The 22,805-nt window shown below is 36.8% G+C and overlaps 1 protein-coding gene across 4 annotated transcripts; it reads left to right on the top strand.

Annotated features, from left to right (window-relative positions):
• Positions 1-4,084: 4,084 nt before the first annotated feature.
• LOC111231091 (macrophage mannose receptor 1-like) lies at positions 4,085-21,513 on the top strand. 4 transcript variants are annotated; one of them, XM_022758074.1, is made up of 32 exons: positions 4,085-4,287; positions 4,570-4,926; positions 5,217-5,387; positions 5,624-5,779; positions 5,927-6,037; positions 6,449-6,586; positions 6,759-6,938; positions 7,260-7,414; positions 7,707-7,820; positions 8,837-8,952; positions 9,077-9,225; positions 9,319-9,518; positions 10,433-10,554; positions 10,725-10,797; positions 10,918-11,071; positions 11,316-11,354; positions 12,033-12,196; positions 12,309-12,370; positions 13,782-13,882; positions 14,006-14,148; positions 14,346-14,448; positions 15,077-15,112; positions 15,256-15,383; positions 15,548-15,583; positions 16,123-16,228; positions 16,831-17,063; positions 18,832-18,997; positions 19,236-19,406; positions 19,517-19,633; positions 20,443-20,601; positions 20,796-20,822; positions 20,914-21,513. In XM_022758074.1, exons 1-32 carry the CDS (start codon positions 4,224-4,226, stop codon positions 21,177-21,179), a joined length of 4,317 nt encoding a protein of 1,438 aa, XP_022613795.1. In that variant the 5' UTR covers positions 4,085-4,223; the 3' UTR covers positions 21,180-21,513. The 4 variants fall into 4 exon arrangements, with proteins under 4 accessions (XP_022613795.1, XP_022613796.1, XP_022613797.1 ...); XM_022758075.1 differs by having other exon boundaries at positions 19,236-19,394; XM_022758076.1 differs by lacking the exon at positions 15,077-15,112.
• The last annotated feature ends 1,292 nt before the right edge of the window (positions 21,514-22,805 follow it).

The raw sequence follows: 22,805 nt of genomic DNA on the forward strand, positions 1-22,805 counted from the left end.
CATTTCCATATCATTTTCAATACGGCACGAGTTTGAATTAAATGGAATCAGATTAACATAAAGGCTGCAGTGGCAAAAGGTTTAATACGCACACATTAAGTGTATTACCACTTTCTAAAATCACTGTAATAAATGTATTATCTTAATCTTCATCTCCTGTGCATAAAGAAAATTAAATCAGTTTAATAAACTGCTCTGACATTTTTAAGTTGTATGGGAAATTCAGCTCCTATCAGATCAGTCTATAAAAACTATTTGTCCCTCATGGTGATACCGATCGAGGCAAAGGAGATTTAAAAACCCTCGTACAACCACTGTAATAATCTGACCAATAGTCTCTCCTGTAGTTTTAATCTTCATTCATGCCCACTGCATGAAGAAATCAATGAATACCTAACAATTTACAAACAGCATGTGAACAAACAGGAATCAAACAATTGAGTTCCAATTTATTCGGATATTATTACAGGTCGGAAAATTTGTTCTCTAATAACGATAAATGATGTTGAAATGTATCAGTGGATTTGCTGTGAAAAGGAGGGGTGAGTGTTTCTGCAATGCCAAAATACATTTTAAAATCCATCAATTCAATATGTCATTATGTAGCTTCTCAGGATACAAAAATTATGTTCAGCACATTTCAAAACTATACTTTGATACAGGTTAGACCAAAAACACTCACAGAAGGTTATATTCACATCAAACAGAATCAATGTGTCATGGTCGATGGAGTGTGAAAAAGTTTTAGGATATTAGGTTATTTAGATTCTTATCTGCCCATCACACAATGCCATCAAGGAGGCATGTGTTTGGTCCTAGATTCAGTCTGCAGCATGACAACAACCCCAAACATACAGTCAGAGTAAAGAAGAACTGTCTTACGCAACAAGAAGAACAAGGACTCCTGTTTTAAAGGCAAAGGGAGGACAAATATTGATTTGAATACATTTTCTTTTCAGTTAAAGGCACTTTGTATTGAGTTAACTGATAAATAACAAGACTAGGTCAAAGCCTAGTATATGTCTGACTCTGGACCACCTATGGTCAAATCCTGATTTTATAACTGCGACGTCATCTGACAACACATAAATTTAAGACAAAGATTAAGCTGTGATTTCAGCTATATTTATTGTAAAATGATCAATCAGGGAGAAAGTTAGAAGAGACAGACTATCTTTCTTTGCTTAAAGTTATTTTTTCAGGCTTTCGCCTTTATTTCAGTCATAGTGGGATAGAGAGAGGCAGGAAAAATGGGGAGAGAGAGAATGACACGCAGCAAAGGGCCACCGGCTGGACTCCAACCCAAGCCAACAGGGCAAAGACTAAGTGCAAATGGTATGTGCTCCACCAGGTGAGCCACCAGGGTGCCAAGAGACAGACTATATGTCTTAATTTGTCTCTCACACAGCCCAGAGCCTCCGTCTGTTTCTTGTAAAGGGTAAAAATTATGAACTTCATAAAAAACTAAATCTGACAATTTCGTTTCTTTCCCCAAAATGATAATGGGAATTGCAATTTATTACATATATATTTGTCATTCACACTGACATACACCTAGTCCTGGACTGTACCTGCAAGCTGACCAGCTGCCCAATTCAGCTGGTCAGCTTGCTGACTTGGATGATGGTTAATATCACATTCAGTCAAGACACTTAAATTATTCTGTTTTCACAAAACTAACAACAGATGTATTTGCAAGAGACAAAAAACACTGTAGAGGAAATGCTTTGGCCAAATTGTGCAGAACCATGCAGAAAAGTTTAACAGCGATGCACCAGGGATTGCCAAACTCTCACAGCTCACTTCTCTTATTCACAGAAGCCATTTCCTCTTTGAATATTGTGTTGTTTTCAAAAAGAACACAGATCAATGTTTCTTATTAACTATTTCTCAAGTTTAAGTATTTCATATTTTCATTTCTTTAGTACTGTCCACTTGTAACACTGCATATTAACCTGACATGTTTTTTTTCTAGAATTTTACCATGATCCTCCAAGCCTGCCTTAGCAGCTTAGTTTGCCCCCCTCTTTTTTTTTTTTTTTTTTTTTAAGAAATTATGTTTATATATATTACTAAATGGTTTTGCCAAATACATTGTGGAGTCCTGCCTATATTATGTTAACTGGCAATGTTTTCCAATCCAGGAAGTGTTAAGCCGGCTTTATACTCCATCCAAAGTGCTTGTTGATGGTCAAATTGCTTTAGAAACCCACAACCCCCAAACCTTTCCAAGGTTTAATTTGTTATGTACTACTAGAAATTATATACTCCTGAAATACAAGAAAACCACATAGGGAAACATGTAAAATAATTAAAACATATTACCCTGAAAGAAGTAACAGAAAATAAACTAACTAAGCCAATAACTGAGGCAGAACTACCTGTCAGCTATATATATATATATATATGTGTGTGTGTGTGTGTGTGTGTGTGTGTGTAATTATGGTATGAAAATGACCACGGTGTAAAAAAAATGGAACTATAAAAAACTGGATAAAAGTAGACTCCACTGATCATGTGTTCATTTGATATCAGTTGAATCATCTGGCAATTGAACATACTCCATCAATGAAAGTCAGAAGATGTTGAGATTAGTTGAACTGGGGTAATTTTCATGCTATTATAGTAAATGTTGTTAGGAATTTGCTGTGATGATATATATATATACACATATATATACACATATATATATATATATATACTGTATGTATATATGATATATATATATATATATATATTATATTTTTTTTTTTTTTTAAATAAATAACATATTAACATATACAAAGTACAATGATTGTAAAAATCTGATGAAATATAAAAATACAGAGTGCAAAATTCAAAGTGGATAAAATGTGTTTGAAAACTCTGGAAAATAGATTTTTTTTTTGTAATACGGCTATATCCGAGTCAAGTAATTAACCTTCAAGCTCAATATTTGCTGTTGCAAACTAGTAGCAAAAAATTTAACTGTTATGACACAGTATTAGGCTATGACACACTAGTCCAAAATATTATTGCTTGGTACCATTATGCGCCAATGTGCCATTATCGCTGACCATTGCCTGCAGTTTTTCTGTGTTCAGTAGCTTTGGCTCTAGTTGGTCTCAAATGGCTATCTGTATGATCCATTTGTCCATACCTAATCTATACCCACTTCTTCCAGCTGACATTTGGCAAGGTAAACTGTCTTCCATGACACTGATGACGCCTACAGCCAATTTATAGTTGCCATGTAATCTACCCTGCATAACTTGCAGAAGTAATCCAGAGCACCTGGAGGACACCCATTGAGGTCCAAGGAGACATTATGTGGTACAAGATGATATGAGCATCTAACAGTCCTAGTCTGTGGTTGTTTTCTTCAAGCTGGCTTTATGTGTCAGGGCCTTGTGGATTTGTTTGCCCAGTCTGACTGCCTTCTTGTTGACTGCAAGCCTGCCTTCAGTCCTAGTAAATACTTTTTTACCACACTTGTACTACTGAGCTATGTCTGTTGAGAAGTATTCTTCAGTAATATCATTAAATGATTAAACAAGCCATTCCATCAAAATACACTAAACAGTAACTGATGTTCAAAAATGACAACCACGAAAAAAGATTGGACAATTGGAAACATTCTGACATTTCTTGAGAAGGTGTAGAATTCACTTATGAAAAAGGTCAGCAATAAAAGGGCTTCCTTGTTGTGAAAATTTTGCACATTACCAAACCATGAGGTTCCCTAAAATAACTGGAATAACTGGTGGTGACATTACTTGCAACACTGGAATACAAAAATAAGCTAGCACTATCAAACATCAGAAATCTTTCAATCATGTATTCCGTATAAGAGTAGACTGGCAGTCATTTATGAAGTCACTTACATACTTGCTTACTGGCGATACTGACACTTCCTGTTTTCCTTAGCGTCAGTTTATTATGCAATCGCAAACGTCCAGAAAGATGAGAATTCAGTGTTTTAAAATGAAACAGCTAAGTGTGCAAATATCAGCATTTGGGTACTTGAAAAAAAAATTATTTGCCCCTCCTTGTTCATCTTAAGTAAAAAAGGTTTCAAAAAAATTTGTCTATGACAAGACACAAACAAGCCATGATGACATGACACGATGTGTCAGTACTATTGAGATTGACTTTTGAGAACCACTCACACAGCTCTAAAATCCTTTGCAAGAAATGCAGGGATTAAGTGTTCTGCCATAAGACATTTCAGAGGAATTCTTACAATGAGGATAACTTGTACATCTTTTGTGCTCCTCATCCAAATGCTCCAATGTTTGGCTTCAGATGGTACAGTATTCCAACTTTTAATTTTCAGCTTTTTATGAGATTCAGCAAATGTTCACTCTACTCTGTATATGAGATTGTTCTTTAACATGTGTCAGTGAGTAACATATTTTGTGTTACCTGTGTTACCTAATGAATCCTTGTACATTTCAATATTGACATAAGGCTTTTTTACTTTGTGCACTTATAATTTGCAGACAACGTATTTAGACACAGCAAAATGAACTCCAAGGACAGACTCTGTTAACAGATGTCCTTTACAATGTCTCTCTTGTGTCTCTACAGATTCACCATTTCAACTAACTAACAAGGCCACTGGTTCTTGTTTGGTTCAAACAAATAACAAATGCAATGACATACGCTGGACGACTGGTGACCGACTTCTGATTCAACAGAGGAGTAAGTGCCTGGGAGTCCAGGGGAAAAGTGTGGGGAGTGAAATAAACCTCTACGATTGTGACGAAAACAGTGAACTCCAGAAGTGGGAATGCAAGAATGAAACAGTGCTCGCTCTCAAAGGCCAAGAGCTTTACATTGAGCTCACTGCAGATAACACAGCAGTTCTCTCTAAAACAATAGGACCCAATAACCACCTCGCAATTTCAGGGACGTCCAGCGGTGCCTGCACAAGAACATACAGAGGTACAGTACCGCATACAACAGTGTTGTTTTGACCGCCTTGTATTCGCCACACTAGGATAATAACCATTGTCATAGAATTTCATGTACAAGTCAAGAAAATAAAAAACTAAAACTAAAATGACATTTACATGTTAGCTTTATAAACTTGTTCATATCTATTCATGCATTCATATTTACTTGATATAGGCCGTAAGGTCATATTTGTTTTATAAATCTTTATTTGGAATGGAGAAAAGATATCATCTTTTGAAGTATTTTATCATATGGTTTTTTTTCTTATTCGCTTTCAGAACTCTATGCAATCAGTGGAAATGCAGCGGGAAAGCTCTGCATGTTTCCCTTTATGTATCGAGACCAGTGGTACTCAGACTGCACTACAGCTTCCTCAAAAAACCATCCTTGGTGTGCAATTGAAACAAACTATGAGTCAAATAATCTCTGGGGCTACTGTCCAACTAACTGTGAGTAGTGCCGGTAAAAACTTAGGTGAAACACTTCAGGTGAAAGATGAAGGTTTGAGGAGCTGTAATTATTTTTAACTGATAATTATATGATTTAGGACTTGCCACTAGTTTAACAGTTAAGTAAATTTCCATCATTTAATCAAGGCCAAAATTCACAACTTTAGGTTACATGGAGAAAGTATCACACATTGTAGCAAATATTAACACCCATGTGTTGTACATTAATTTAACAGCCAAAGCAGACTGGCATGTAAACCCAGCAACAGGAGCAATTTACCAATTCAACACCCAGTCAGCTGTGACTTGGCCCCAGGCTGAGGCCAGCTGCAAACAGCAGGGTGCCTCCCTGCTTAGTATCAACAATCCTTACGAGCAGGATTATGTGACAGGTAAGGAGAAAATGACTCTATATTGGATGGGAAATCACATTAGGGAAGATACCATAATTGTATACCATCTGAATGTGTGAATGGATACTATTAATAAAACCAACTAGGAACACTGAACCTTAACAACAACAACAATGCCCCCAACAGTACTACTAGGGAGAGGGGGCAGTAAGCTTTGGACTGGGCTGATCCTGGATCTAGAACATGGTTGGAAATGGTCCAATGGGAGGCCTTACCGTTATATGAAATGGGACTCAGGTAGGTTTTTCCTCCACTTCAATACTTTGTGTTAATATTCGACAAACATATGTTTTTTCTATACATTAAGCAGAGCTAAAAATAGTTTTCTCCCATAGGCTCATATCTATACTAGAAAAATGTCTATATTTGTTACAGCAGTACCAAGTGCATTAATAGAAGGTAATGAAGTCCTTAAATTATATGCAGGCAGAAAGCTTAGGATAAAAACTGAAAAGAGGGGGAAATGGCAAGCCTGGCTCATCATGTTATATCCTGTTTGTTTATGCCATAAAACTGAGTGTAAAAACAACCATATGATGTTTTACAGGCAGTAATGTGCGGGAATTAAAGACTGCGACAAATCTGACAACTTATATAAGGCTGTTTTGCAAAACCAGCATATCAAGTATAACCATCACTTTGTTTTAGGACATCCACTTCCTTATCCGGGACACAATTGTGCAATTGTTGATCCTACTGTACAGTACTCCTGGCAGAGTTTACCTTGCACCAAGAAAGTAGGATACATATGCTATACGAAAGGGCCTGAGGAAAATCCTAAACAAGGTAAAGAAAAAATATTCTATCCTAGTCTAGAATAGAATTTATTAGCAATACTCAATCTGTGGCTACTAAACAAACCTACTTTTTTCAATGCATTAAACTGAGCTATATCATCGTTCAGTCAGTCCTCATATATTATTATCTGTCAGTCATTATATGTTCTTTTCATCATAAGCTGTTGAGACAGGATTTTGTTCAAGCCCTTGGATTCCCTACAATGGTCACTGCTTCCACCTTAATCGCACTCAGAAAACATGGTCTGAAGCTCAGACAGAGTGCGTTCATGAAGGAGGGGACCTAGTCAGCATCCGCAATGTGGAGGAGCAAAGCTTTGTCATCTCTCAACTTGGATATGGTACGTCAAGACAATAATATAAAAGAAACAAAAATTTACCTTCAAGGAAGAATTTCTTTGGGTTAAGATGTTGACCATGAACCCCAACGTCTCTGGTTCAAGTCTGGTCACAGACCTTTGTTGCATCGCCCTCTCCCTCATTTTCTGTCACCTCTTCACTACCGTTATCTAATAAAGACAGAAAATGCAGGACAAGCAAATTTTAGAGCCCCACAAGGAAGACATGAATAAAAACAAAACAAACAATATCATTCAGTAGTAATATTAAGTTAGTGGATCATAATTTATGGAAAGATCATTTTCTTTTGTTCATGTCTGCAGCATCCACTGATGAGCTTTGGATTGGACTGAATGACAGGAAGACAGAGGGGCTGTTTGACTGGAGTGACCACTCTACTGTCAGCTTTACCAGCTGGGAGTTTGGGAAAGTAGCTGTCTCCACACATATTAAAGACTGTGTTCTCATCAGAGGAGAGGTAAGGAGCACTGTGTGGGTATGAGGCACATATCATCCATATGTACATGCACACAACATACATACACAGAGGGAAAGTGACATTAAATAATGTTCTTTCATTTGTCCAATAAACCAACACTAACAATTTATTTAGACGTACATGCGTTAAATTGAATATACAATATATTGTGTACTGCAGATGTCTGTATCAATAGCATGATATTACATTTACACTGAATTTTTGTTTGACATCTTCCTGCCAGTACATCCACTCTCCTCACACATCAATACTTTATGGTGCTTTGTTGCAGAAGGGGAACTGGGTTGATCGTGTGTGTGATGAGAGACACGGTTTCATTTGTATGAAGAGGAGTGCTTCAAAACCAACTGGAGATGAAGTGGAGCAGGACGTAGGGTGCAAAACTGTGCGTTCTTTATTTATTCTTGTTAGTTTTCAAAAATACACAAATAAAAAAAAAAAAAAGAGGTTAATACGACCACATCCAACTATAACCACTATAAACTCATCAGAACGTTTTAACCTTTTTTAAGCTCAGTGTTTTGGTTGTCTCCAGTGGTACCAAGCAGCAATTTGCAGTTTGGAAAAACCTAACTTTCCAAGAAAAACTATGCTACCACAGTTAACATTTACATCAGTTTGAATGCAGCAATTGAGAAATCCTGCACAGTATACCTTGAAAGTTACCCCTCCTCCCCAGAGCGCAGAAAAGCGAAACAGAGACAGCGATGTAACCTGGTTGCTATGTTTTGCCTGCCCTCACACCCTGTGCACTGTTATTGGCTGGGGGCTACACACAGCGTCTGGACAACAGCAAAAATAAGAAGAAAATACAGGCGAAGGGCAGAGTCTCTGCAGATTAATACACCGCCACACACTTTCAGACTTAGTTACATTTTGTTTTGTTTTGTTTTTTTAAAGGAAAATGCAGTATATTATACCTTTAAGAGCCAGATATTTTTCTTAATGAGACCAAAACAAACTGTTGCAAAAGGCTTGAATATTACACTAACAATAACAGGTGAACAGAAACACAGTTTGGAAAAAACCCAACATTAATGCAAAGTTAAATAAAATGTTTGACTGTATAACACTGCATTTAGGTTTTTAGTTTAAAACTATATTTTAAAGCTATAGAATATTTATGTCTGAGATTATAGTGATAGCATCTTTATTTTTTTCTGATATAGCATAGGTTTGAAGAGTAATTGAAAATGAGACATGGTTAAAACTGACGGAGTGTGTTGCTTTCAGTCCGTTAGTTGTCACACTCAGTTGCAAAAATTATTAGGCAATCTTGTCACATTCCAGATACACTGTACTATGGGAAACTTTCTAGATTTTTTCTATTTTAGAAATCGCAGTATGGTATGATAATTTATATAATGGTCATTTTATATATTTTTTTGCCCAACAATCCAGGGGTGGAGGAAACATGGCTCATACTGCTACTTCATAGGGAAAGAGACCAAAACTTTTGATGAAGCTAAAGATGACTGCAAGAGTTCAGATTCTTACTTAGCTGATGTTTCAAATGGGTAAGAACATTCATTTTCATTAACATACAACTGAGATTTAAAAACAGAAGTTTAAACAAAAAAAAAAAAAAAAATTAAGTAAGCCTTTGATATTTATGACTATGCTCTACTCTCATATTTACAGGGTGGACAATGCATTCCTAGTCAGCTTGGTGGGGATGAGACCAGAGAAGTACTTCTGGCTAGGACTCTCAAACCAGAAAAACATTGATGAATTTGTGTGGACCAACACAGATATAGTGAGGTTTACTCACTGGAACGCTGAAATGCCAGGTATGGGGATATTTTATTTTTTATCTTCTGTAAAATGTGGTAGAAAGTGGTTTCACAACTGACATTTCACGATTTCTCCCTTGACAACGCAAGGTCACCGACAGGGCTGTGTTGCCATAAAAACTGGGATTTTTTCTGGCCTCTGGGATGTGCTGCCTTGTGCCAATAAGGAAAAATACATTTGCAAACACCTGGCAGAGGGGGCAGTTTTAACTCCCACCCCATCCACTCTTAACCCTCCGAAGTGTGCAGACGGCTGGAGTCCAGTGGTATCAAGGAACTACTGCTTTAAGGTACAACGACTACGAAAAAAAATCCACCTCAGCTTAAAGGATAAGTTCATCTATCTTTATACAATACTAAAATATGCTACACACAATGAGGCTTAATGCTTGATGTAATCGTTGTTATGCTAAGCAATGTAACTTCATAGTGCAGCTACACTGAAAGAAAAGTAGGACATGGGACAAAACTTTTGCTTTCGTCAGGACAAACTTCCATCGAAGTAATTTTTTTTCAGTCTTTTGACCTGACTTATGTTATTGCATTTCTTCTATTTCTTAACTTGAATCATATTAATGGGTGTCATGTGCACTCATACTTGCGGAAAAGGGAAGCAACATAAAACCAGGTGGCATTGGTAATAAACTCATTGTGTAGTCAAGAGGGTAAATAAGTTAACAAAAGGACAAACAAGGTGAGAGGATAACTAAAGAGGGGAACAGGGCAAAACAGATGCTGCTTAAATCAAAAAAATATAACCAAAAGAAGATTCTACCTTAATGGGCGATGCAAAACTCAATTTCTAAACTAAAAATTAAAACTGGAACTGGAGACTCCTCCCCTCTGCTCCAACCAATTCCATCGCAGGGTCTAAGTAGCCTGATTTGAATACTTGATAGATATATTAACACCCATTAATATAGCCTCTTTAATTAAGGAATTATAACAGTTTCAGCTAGGTCAGTTGTTCCTCACTCATACACAAATGTATGCAACTTACCAAAATCTAAAAAGATCTTCGATTCTACAGTTGAGATCTATGGTGTAAGTAGGATATCTAAATTACACACTTTAAGTACCATGGTTCACATTTATAGAAATGCTTGTACATTGTTACAAAACAAAGCACTGAAATTACTCCAACCAGGTACACATACCAAGAATGCATCAGAACTGTGAAGTGACATGTTGAACCTTTGTGAAGTTGTTTACAGAGTCATCTTTCAAAAAGAGAACCTGGTATGAGGCCAGAGATTACTGCATGACCATTGGAGGAGACCTGCTCAGCATCCACAGCGCTGCTGAGCTTGAAATGCTGGATGATCGGTACAGCAAATTACACGATTAAAAAAAAAAAAAGAAAAAGAAAAGTGAAAGTGGTTGCCGTAGATGACAAAAGGTTGAATATTGTCTAGCAGAGTTCTGGGACCTCTACAGGAAACATTTTAAAAAAAGGTTGTATGCTTAAATCATTAAAATATGGTTGTCCATCATAGCGATGAAGAAGTCTGGATTGGACTTAGTGCCCCTGACCCAGTCACCGGTTTTGTATGGAGCGATGGATCCCCAGTGAGTTAATAGCTTTTTTTTTTTATTTCAGTTGTTATTTAGTTTATAGTTTACAAGACTCAATTAAATAGACTATGTAGTTCTAAATCACTGTTTATTTTATGTTTGTTGCTGTTGCAGCTGCAGTTCCAACACTGGAGGTATGATGCGCCAAACAATAAAAATAATGTAGAATCTTGTGTTGAATATCAACTGTATTGGCGGAGGATTGGTGAATCTTGGAATGATTTGCACTGTGAGACGTACCGTGGATGGCTGTGCCAGATCCTTGCAGGTAAAATAAGTGATAATAATAATGAAAAAATACTGATTTTTTTCTGCCTTGTTTGGTTATCAGGTTTTTGAAGATTATGACACTCTTTGTAGCATTTGCTGAAGGTTAACTGATCAAGCCTGACTTTCCAATAATGTCAATCCTCACATTTATTAAGGTGTACGCAGCCTCAGCTTGAAGCTAACTACTACCACTCTGGTGCTCTATTCAGTGTTCAGATTATAATATTCTTCTGTCCTTACAGGAGTGATTCCGAAGCCACCTCCAGACCCTGTCACTCCTGGTCAGTGGGCCATTTCCCTAAAAAACCACAAAGAATACATTGGAAATGCACTTTTAATGCACTTTTTGCTGCTAGTTTTACATTTCTGTTCTGATTGAAAATTAATTTCTAATTGACAATGTGTAGACGCACTAAAAATGAATGGAGGTCAGCCGCAAAGATAAATAATCTGTTATTCTCTGAAGCTGCTGCTGCTGCGGATTGATTGGATTGATCCTTGTTTAATATTTAGTGTGCCACGCTAGCTACACACCTTTACATTAAAACATCAGACTCCAAACAAAAATACTGCGATTCTGTAAGACTGTACTTAAATTAAATACTAATGTTAGTATGCTAACATGTTGATGTTGAGCAGGTATAATGTTTACCATGATCACCATCTTAGTTTGATGGCGCTAGATGAAAAGTTATGGTATCACCTAACTCAATGTGAAACTCATGGTGACCCATAAAGTCAGTGGGATTCAACCTCTGGGGAACATGAATATCTGTAAAATGATTAGTAATCCACTCAATAGTTCATGACACATTTCTGACTAGAGCAACATGATGGACCAACAGAGTGACCGACCAACATTGCTATCCAAAGAGCCATGCTGCTTGCATGGGAAGCATCTGGAAACTTGAACCTACACAATACTAGTGACATATTACATAATTCTAAAATGTTTTCAGACTACAATAGGACGTCAGATGGGTGGCTAGAATGGAACGGAAATCAGTATTATCTTAACAGCAAGTTGATGGCCATGGAAGATGCTCGTCACTTCTGCCAACAGAAGCATGCTGACTTGGTGACTATAAACAGTGAAGCTGAAAGTGTCTTTTTATGGAAACAGGTAAGTGGGGACATTTATACCACATTACTCATTAACAACAGCATTTAAGAGCAGAACATACTGAAATTTAAGTTCTGCTGGTTTTACTATATGCCTCTGTCTGTATATGTAGATATCCAATTCTTATTGGCCTAACTGGATTGGCCTGAATGTAGATCTTGATGGAACGTTCACGTGAGTATGAATTAAGTAATGAGTAATGGACTAGGCCTAAATACAAAATATAAAATAAAGTCAAAAAAAGACAAGTACAGAAATTATGTGAAATATTGCTGATGTGTTAATGATGTGTTGTGCTGTAAGTAGTTTTATTGGAAAATTTAAAAATAGTGACTGTTGCAAAGTTGGCCTAATGATAGTGGTGCTGAAACAGATTGTTCCTCAGATTTTTGGGTCTATCGTAAAAATTGTAAATTTGGTTTCTCTAGCATCAGATGCATAGAAATTAGGCCACAATTTATATTTGCGTTTTTATGTCAGATTTATTTCTGTCACACCTGAACACTGTATTATCAATATAACAGCAAACAACAATGTGGGGGCAAAGCAGCCGAGCAGGCAAGAGTTGCCATGGAGACATGATGTCCTTATGTCAAGGGCATGTTTGTAAGAACTCACAGCAAGTTTCATGTCATTTGATTAAAGATTTACTGAGATATGACTTGATTTCTTGTTTGATACCTTTGCTGTCGAATTTCAATTGGTACTGATGGATGAATGCTTTTGCAAATCAAAAAGCAAGGAAATATGTTTTTGTCAGGCTTAGTTTGAAGATCATCTGCACCAATTTTAGTGAAGATTACAGTTTAATGAACAGGTTTTCATAAAATCCAAAATAGCGCTCGCATCAATTACTTTTACCTGACAAGTTGTCATGTGTCAAACTTCTATAATATAATCAGACACAAGAATTTTGATGTTAAGGAAACAGTATAAACAGTTCAAAAGGCAATTTTTAGAACTGCAATTTTTCTTATTGCACTGAAGTCAAAGGGAATAAGATTCCTTTTGCTACCTCCTGATGGGGTTCAGATTCCATGTCCGAAGTTTAGTTTTCATACATAAAAGCATTGTGCAGTTCTGACCTCACTTTCTGTTTGACGGTTTTGCAGCCATATTTGATCGGCTCTTTCAGACGAAGTAGATGCACCACTATCTTCACTAGCTAGTTTCTAACTGTGTGTGTCTGGTCATGAGTGCTGGGCAGGTAGTGTAAAATCAGTTCTTTAGAACTTTTCAACAAAAACAGCTGCCAGCCAACACTATTAAGGAGGTTGATAAGAGCTGAGTCTGCAGGCCAGAAAACCAAAACAGTAATCCACAGAAGGCTCTGTCGAGCTAAGGGGGATGAGTTTGGTAGTAGTTCTGTGGGTTTGCCATTGCAAACAACCTCTTCACATTATTCATTTATAAAAATTGTTAATATAAAACATTTTTTTAGTGCATAATTAAACATAAAGCAATTTGGTGGCATGAATTTAAGAGCAGGGCTCATTTTGTGACTCTTTTGTAGTGTAATTATAAATTAAAGTGTACAATTAGTATGTCTTTAAAAATTCAATTGATTTCTTTGTGTTCCAAAAAGGTGGATGGATGGTTCTCCAGTGGAGTTTCAAAGGTGGGATGAAAATCAACCTGATTTCCATAACAATGATGAGAATTGTGCTATCATCACTAGCTCTATGGGTGAGTAACCCAAAATTGAATAATCTTCACTGGCATACTTTCATATGAATTCATCTGAGATCAGATGTAAAAATGCACATTGTTTTCCCTGAAATTAATTTCATATTTTGGATTGGCTCACAGGGTTCTGGCATGATAATAATTGTGGGTATGAGTACAGATCCATTTGTAAACGCAGTGGCTCACCACCTGCCAATGCCACTGTAGCACCAACAGTTCCTCCAAGAGGTGGCTGTCCACAAAACTGGAAAAGATTTAAGTCAAAGGTCAGAGGCAACTTTTATTATCTCTTATAATAGTTGTTTCAATGGATTCAAGGGAATACCACCTGTAATGTACCTGTAATGAAATGGGCCTTCAATCTGACAACACTGCCTTTTAAGCATTGATCTATTCATGGGTGAAAAAATAATCTACTGCTCATTTGAAATATAACACACAGCTGTCAATTTTTCATCTATAGTGTTACATCATTAATAGCCAGAGGGAGACATGGGAAGGAGCAAGGACACAATGTAAAGCAATGGGAGGAAATCTAGCCTCAATTCTCTCTAGACATGAGCAAGGTTTGTTTTATGATTTTTCCAGAAAGCTACCATTTCTATATTCCAGAGAAATGTAAATCGTGAATATTTCAGAATATATCATTTCTATATTCCATAGAAATATATCAAATATATATATTCATATTTCATAAAACTATACATTTCTGGTGGGTGTTTGCCAGAAACAATGGGCCTCATTATTAAAAGAGTTAAAAAAAAGTTGTTTGGGTTAACCAAGAATTTTTGCTGGCTTCCTCAATATTGTCCTTTATCCAAAATGTATGTCCACTAGTATAACATTTATATTAAGTAGATTTTGAAACTTTTCCGTCATAGACCTTTGGGCGTTCAGGGCTTATCCAACCAAAAGCATTTTTAGAATAAAATGGAGCTCAGAGAGCACGCTATTTATAGTGAAAGAGCGTGCAAAACCCAGTGTGCAGAGGTTAATATTGACATATGATTATTGTTTTCTTGGCTAAGTGAGCAGTGGAAACGTTTGTTCTAAGAGTAAAAAGGTGTGAAATGCTGAGCTAAGTTATGTACATGTCAAAGAGGTGTGGCCCTGACACACACAAAAATAAAAAATAAAAACATCAATGAAAATGATCAAGATGTGCATAGCCTCACATTATTTTCTGTCTTCTAGTAAATGTTGTACTTAAACATACCACAAAGACTACAGGTAACATCAGACTAACCATAAACTGTACATGTATGGTATGTTCTGCACCTCGTGCCACTGCATTTAAATAGTTTTGTATTATGCTCAAAATACAAACTGTCAATGTCTAATTGAAAATTGTTACATTTGTGTTACATTTTCAGTGTTTTTGTCAACTCAAATGGCCACGGCTACTACAGACCTATGGATTGGTATTCATAGGCAACGTGGTATTGTGTTTTACTGGACAGATGGGCGACCAAAGCAGCGATACTACAACTGGGGGACTGTAGTAAGTGGATAATATGATCGTTGCACTAAAATTTGAAATACATGAGTTATGTGGTGCACTACTAAAACCTGTTTTGCTACAGGGATTAAAACTTTCTTTACAAGTGCAACAAGGTTTGTGTGCTTTTTATGAAAATGTGACACTTTGTTTCTCCACTGTTACAGAGCCGATCTCTGAGATTTAGACAGGATTCTTATAAGGTAACATGTTTAAGCTTTACTGTACTTGAAGCATAACAATTTAGGTCAGAAACAACTGAGACATATTGGTTTTACATTGCAGAGGCATCGCCATTACAGAAAGTGCTTTTATCATGATGAGTTGAACTGCTTTGAATATTTAATTCTAATGTGTAAAACCATTTCATTTGTCTTGACTACAGCAAAAATACAATAAACTTTCATGATGAGCTGGGCTTTTGCCTCTGCCATACACAACCTTTAAAAGGGTAAAAAGAAAAAGAAAAACCTGGCTTAGTTCAAGTTAACATGGAAAACTAGTCATTGTCAGTGGATGGTGATTTATATGATCATACATTACCATTAGGGCTGTCTCCTCTTAACCAAAGATGATTGCTGTCTTGACACTGATGCCAAAGATTCACACTACTCGCATAAGAGCAATAGAGTTCAAGAGATCCATGATTGCATTTATCAGCAGTTTTCATGACTGCTCCATGATGGACCAAATTCTTACAATAGTTTGCCCTTAACATCACTATTCTCCCTCTGTGCTTCAGGAAAAGCACTGTGCTGTGATGACCACGGATCCTAACATTGGCACAGGGAGATGGATAGCAATGTCCTGCAGTGACACCAATGGATATGTCTGTCTTCGAAATCTTGGTGAGCCTATTCTCTGGCCTCTCTCTTAAATACAATTCCTGTGGCCTAAAATAGTAGGTGCATGCCCTGTGCATGACTAAACAAACAACAGCTGGTGTATTTTAGAATTAATAATTTTCAGTGATGAAAATGATAATGAGGTAAATTCTGAAATTCAGGAGCCACTTTGCAATTGCTTGGGTAGATCTATCCCATGCAATGTGTTTGGGCATACATTTAGTGACATTTATGCATTTATTTGGAACTAAATAGAGCGCTTTGAAAAAAAAGGCCTAAATCTTGCACTAGCCACAGTGCACTTTTGAGTATATTTCAATGTAGTGATGATTCCACCTTTGAATCCACTAATTAAACTAAAGCAACTGATGATCTGTTGTGTAACCATACTCTGATCAGTATTTCCCAATGATCAATGTTGTGATTTCATAAAAAATTTAAGATGCCTATTCGAATTCAATGGTTTTATAATTGGGTGAGTGAGTAATTTCATTCTTTTCAGGAAAATGGAAAAGAAAAGTAACTTTTAAGCATGTATGTAACAGAGCCCCTGACACAAAGATGAATGGAAAAACTAAATTTGTCAAATTTATCACCCTAAACAGATCCATCTCTACCAGACTCTCCTGAACCAACAGTTCCTATTGAATATGTCAAAGTATTTAATGACTCTATCAAGGTTGTTACTCAACCATTGAACTGGGATGCAGCCCAGAAGCGCTGTCAAAGTGATGATGCCAACCTGGCTAGCCTACGAAATGGGTGGTCAGAGGTCTATATTGAGCTGATGGCTTTGAATCTGAACTCTCCTCTGTGGATTGGACTGAAAAAAACGCAGGTACAGGGCACAAAGTGTCTCAAACAGCACACAGCAAAATAACAACTAACCTCTGCTTGTAACTTGATGTTTCTTAATAAATGTTCAAGTAAAAATGTTGATAACAGGAGCATCCCGGCTGAGTGGTTAGGGCACATACCATACTGTCATAATGACCACTGAGCAGCAGGTCCCCTGTTCAATGAATTTCCTGTCTCTCTCCACTCTCCAAAGCATAAAAAGGTTTAGGTTGTGCTTAGGGAAGTTAATAATTAACTGTTAACCAACAATAAGAATTTCCTGGGACATTGGTACCATCTATTCTCTGCCACGGGTCTCACAGTTAACAGATTGCACACCAGACTAACCCCATAGCATGTCAACATGTTGCTATTTCTGAACAAAAACCAGTAGACAAGCAGTACGCTATGCTGAGGACTGAGGTAGGCCTGACCTGTTTTTTATTTTGAGGTCTGAAAATTGCAACTACGAGTTTATGTTGTATTCACCTGTTGGCTGTTTATTAACATTAAATAGCCAAGAGCGGAGGAGGAGGAGGAGGTCTTCCTTACAGCGCTCTCAATGGTCAGTTAAGAATCGTTGGCTATCGGTCAGGAAAAAAAAAAAATTCAAAATGCTATGCTACAACCCTGGTTTTTAAGAATGAGAATAAGAGTTCGTATGATGCCTGATGCCTTGCGCCGTCTCCAGACAACATCACTGAATAAAGCCCTTAGCCCTTTCCACCAAGTCTCTACACTTGGCCATGACAGACTGATTGGGCCCCTCGGGCTTACATCACTGCATCTGTCTTACAGTATAAAACCATCAAAAACGTCCTCTAGCACCCATAATTCAGCTCCTGAACAGGTGTCATATGTCTTTTTTAAACCGTAAAAGAAAAAATATGGGAAGTCCGTGTCTGACTGGAAACACAAGCGGAACCAATGTTAAGTTTGCAAGGTGATAGCCTCCACTTTCCAGTTTGACAAATGCTCTTTAGGCCTTTGCCAGCTGTCTGGGACAACAACAAAAAAAAGGCACGGGTACCCAGCAGTCGACTGGGAACAGGCAGAAAAATTTGTGATGCTACCTGGTGCACCGCCCTGGCAATTGATATGAGAAATCGTTGCAGTGTTTTCAGACCGTATCAGAACGTGTCTCCCCTCTATGATTTGCGAAATGTTGCAGAGCCAGCCATATTTTCTCCAGCTATAAAGCACTGATGTCTCGGGTCTTGTGTTCTCCCAAACGCCTGTTGACTGTTTGACCATCGCATACTGCTCTCCAACCATATAGGGAGGTGTCATTTTTAATCGGACCCATCTGAACACCCGTTGAGAGTTTGAGGGGGTTCAGCCAGAACAGCAGTGTCACTTGACTGTGATTGACACTAGGTCTACTCGATTATGGCAAAAATGATCAATATTGACATCATGATTATTCAGCACAATTTCTCATTGACTTTGGAAAAAAAAACAGACATGTTTTTTTATGCTATTGCGCATGACATGTAGCATGAAATCCTAATAGAGCAACATTAGTATGCTTACATATATAGATGATTTAGATCCACAAGAGCCAATTTTACAAAAGAAAACATTTCACATACTTTGACAGTGTTGAAAGCCATCTAAATGTAGGAAAAGATAAGAGAGTATATTAATTTTAAAATAAAGTTCCCAATAATTACAGATGTCTGTATATATATTAAAAAAAAAAAAAAAAAAAAAAAAAATCTGTTTGATAAGTGATGCTGAATGCAAGTTGATCAATCTTTGCTCTCCAGACTGGCAGATATTTCACATATGTTGATGGCTGGCATATGACCTTATCCAATTGGGATACAGGGGAACCAAGTGTGAACCAAGATTGTGTATATGTGGATGTGGATGGAAAATGGAAGACCGCTGACTGCAATAAGAAAATGACCAGTGTTTGTATGAAGACTACAGGTAGGGCTCATGTCAATATTAACATCTGGACCACTGTTTCAATATTGATACAAATTAATTATTAATTAGATGAATTAAATTGTTTATAGGCTGTCATCATTGTATTTTGTTTTAAATGTGACAAACTTTTCTTTCTCTACAACAGTGTCAAATAGGTGCTTACTTCAGTGCATTGGATTTGAAAGTATGTACTGTAATTAGATAACCTCAGTGTCGTCACCGTCTCTACCATTCACAGACATACCACCAACAGAGTCAAGTGATTTCCCAGGATTTTGCCCTGAGGACCCGGAAACAACCAGATACGGACGCCACAAGTCCACTTGGCTACCATTTAAGGGTCACTGTTACCTCTTTAATACAGGAAGCACTGAATGGCCAGATGCATCTGCTAAATGTATGAAATACGGTAAGGATTTTCCATGGATTGTCTAATAGATATTGTCAATCACTCAGTTGTGTTTTGCTTTAACCAAGGACCTACTGTTTTTTTGTTTGTTTGCTTGTTTGTTTGTGAAGGTGCAACTCTTGCCAGCATTGAAGACCCCTCTGAGCAACAATTTATTCAAAACAATGTGAATATATATAAAGACAGCGAATCCTCTTTCTGGATCGGCTTGTATAAAACTCACAAAGGTACTGTCACATTGTCAGTGGAGAAACATTAAGCCACAATGAACATGAAAAGAAAATAATCTTTGTAAATCAGAAGCTCTGAAACAAAGAGGTTATAAAATGATTGTATGTTGATCATTCATTTGCGCTGAATGGAGAACTGAAACTGGCATAGAAACTACATTTGGTCAACAACAAATGTAAATGAATATATTAGCTGTACCAGTCAATATCTTTATGTTAAATATGGATTGAGAGACTTTGTATAATATGAAAGGCATTGCCTTTAATGACAAACCAAGTGAGGACTCACCACCCAGCTCTTACAATTGCCTTCAGCTTCACAGAGTTGTTTTAGCATCTTTCCTCTTCCTTTGATTTTCAGTTTGGTTGAGATTCAAACCAGAATACTGAAGACTGAACACATTAACAAATGCTAATGTTGCTCTGTGTGTGTGTATGCTAATATGTTTGCCCAAAACAACTTTATAAAAAGGTGGTAATATGTCAACGTTGTGTTTTCAGTAATTAATTTATGTGGCTCTGAGATTACATTTCACAAAATGCCCTCTCTTTTTCAGATCTATCGTTTAATCTTTTTTTATAGTTTTTTTTTTTCCCCCACAGTATAAACAATATATTAAATTTTACATTATAGATTATGAAAGCACATTTGGAAAACTCCAGTCTTGCTAAATCTTGTTTCGTTTCACACCACACTGAAAGAAATGATGTTGAGTATCAAACTAAAGAAATGCTTCATCTGTACAGAGAAAAAACTGTAAAAACTGTACAGAGAGAAAAAAATACTGAATTTTCTTTGTCCCCAGACTTATGGAAGTGGTTGGACAAAACAGTTATGGACTACACTAACTGGGATGTAAGTCAACCTGGTAAAGGCATTTATGCAACGATTGACTCGTCAAATGGGGGGTGGAGCACAAGCAGACAGTGGCCAAACAGAGGATACATTTGCAAAATAACCAAAGGTGAGACCGTCACTTATTAGGATTTATAGCTAAGTTTCAATTAAAGTAATAGTCTTACAATAACTGGTAACTCATTCTGTACTGAAACTAACAAATTAAATCAAAAATAATATAGACTATGCTGTCAATGAAATAATAAAGAAAAGCACTTTAGTCCTTTTTAAAAGTTTATGTAATAATGTTTGTTTTTCTAGTATTACGAGACACACCATCGACAACAGGTAAGTTCCATCTCTTCATCATTATTATTTGACTCATAATTATGATTTAGTTGTTACGATTGAAAATCATCTCTGTGTTGAATCTGTACAGTAAGTCCAACGGTGGATCTTCAAACCCATGGCCACATAATTTTGACAATTGTTCTGGTTATCAGTACAATTGGCGTGGGGATATTCATTGTCCTCTTTATCCTCAAGAAGTCTGGCCACCGCTTATGCATCTCTGAAAAGTCAACTAACTTTGACAACGCACACAACGTCTCCAGCAATGAGCAGTTCCTGTCTGATCTGGTGGCCACCAATGAGCTGGTACCAAATGCAGAGGAAGAGAGCCCTGAGCCTGTTATAATGTTGTAATGTAAATACCAACAGAGTGCTACAGGTATTCTTAATTAGAGAACCAATAACTTTAATGCAGTTGGCAATAACTAACCTTAATCAACATAACTATTAAAGCTGTAGAAGGGTGACATTTTAATCCACGCTTTATTTCACATTAAGATACTCTACCTGCTAGGAATGTGCAGTGGACTTTTGCATTTGCCAGACTGCTAACTGTGTAAATTACATTTTATCTGTCTAGAAATCCTGGTGACTCCTAAGGCATTGTATGTCTTGCTGATGAGAATTAAAATAACTGTACTAAAAGATGTTGTAAATAATAAAACAATGTCATCTACATTAAATCTTATATTTGACTTTTCCCTATCTTGTAAGAAAAAAAAAATCATAGTGGGTTTATCGGTGCACTGGAGTGCTTCACTTTGCTTAGCTTAAATAATTAATGTTTTTTTAATTAGCATTTTCTTCATGTTTACATATCTAGTCCACCACTTCTGACAAATTCTTAAAAATTTAACTGCAGAGCTACTAAACAGCAGCAACAGTCCAACATGTCATTTTTCATCATTGGACACTGACACTTCAGTTTAATAAACTGCTCTGAAATTTTTAAGTTGAATTCAGCTCCTAACAGATCAGTCTATAAAAACTATTTGTCCCTCATGGTGATACCGATCGAGGCAAAGGAGATTTAAAAACCCTCGTACAACCACTGTAATAATCTGACCAATAGTCTCTCCTGTAGTTTTAATCTTCATTCATGCCCACTGCATGAAGAAATCAATGAATACCTAACAATTTACAAACAGCATGTAAACAAACGGGAAAAACAATTGAGCTCCAATTTATTCACTGCTTGTGCACTCGGATATTATTAACCAAGTAGGGAAATTTGTTCTCTAATAATGATAAATGATGTGGAAATGTATCAGTGGATTCGCTGTGTAAAGGAGGGGTGACTGTTTCTTGAACGCTAAAATACATTTTAAAATCCAAGCTTCTGTAGCTTCTCAGCATACAAAAATTATGTACAACAGTGTAATGCGAAACTATACTCTGTTACAGGTTACACAGGTTGGACCAAAAACATTTACAGAAGGTTATATTCACATCAAAAACCATAAATGTATCAAGTACTATGCACTCTTAAGTACTGTGAAACTTTCAATATTTAGATTCTTTTCTGTCCATCAGAAAACCATCAGGGAGGCATCTATCTGTTCCTAAACTCACTCTGCAGCATGACAGCAACATCAACAACACGAACAAAGACTCCTGTTTTAAAGGCAAAGGATGGTCAGAGGCAAAGGTTATTTCTGTTTAAGGCCCTTCCTATGAAGTTAACTGATAAATTAAAAAAAACGAATTATTGCACTATTTTTAAAAGATCACGTCTTCGCTTTACTTTTAATGCACTAATGTCTTTGCAGGATGCATCAAAGGGAGCCTACAAGCCCTACAGTATTTTAGTCATTGTTTGAGTCATTGTTTCTAACATGCAACTAACAGACCCTCTGCACTGACTCATTCTTAGACCACACATGGTCAACAGGTGACTGAATAGCTAATAAATACACAAATAAAAGGAAAAAAAACCTCTGCTCCTGCTACTGTGTATAGCAGTCAGAGGTTGTAACAACA

Source organism: Seriola dumerili, unplaced genomic scaffold, assembly GCF_002260705.1.
Source record: "Seriola dumerili isolate Sdu_G_001 unplaced genomic scaffold, Sdu_1.0 BDQW01000291.1, whole genome shotgun sequence".
NCBI lineage: Eukaryota > Metazoa > Chordata > Actinopteri > Carangiformes > Carangidae > Seriola > Seriola dumerili.

Coding starts and splice junctions, on each gene's coding strand:
- LOC111231091 (XM_022758074.1), top strand. CDS start 4,224: ATGAGGATAACTTGTACATCTTTTGTGCTCCTCATCCAAATGCTCCAA. Junction 15,384..15,547: donor ACTACAACTGGGGGACTGTA/GTAAGTGGATAA, acceptor CCACTGTTACAG/AGCCGATCTCTGAGATTTAG. Junction 15,584..16,122: donor TTAGACAGGATTCTTATAAG/GTAACATGTTTA, acceptor TCTGTGCTTCAG/GAAAAGCACTGTGCTGTGAT.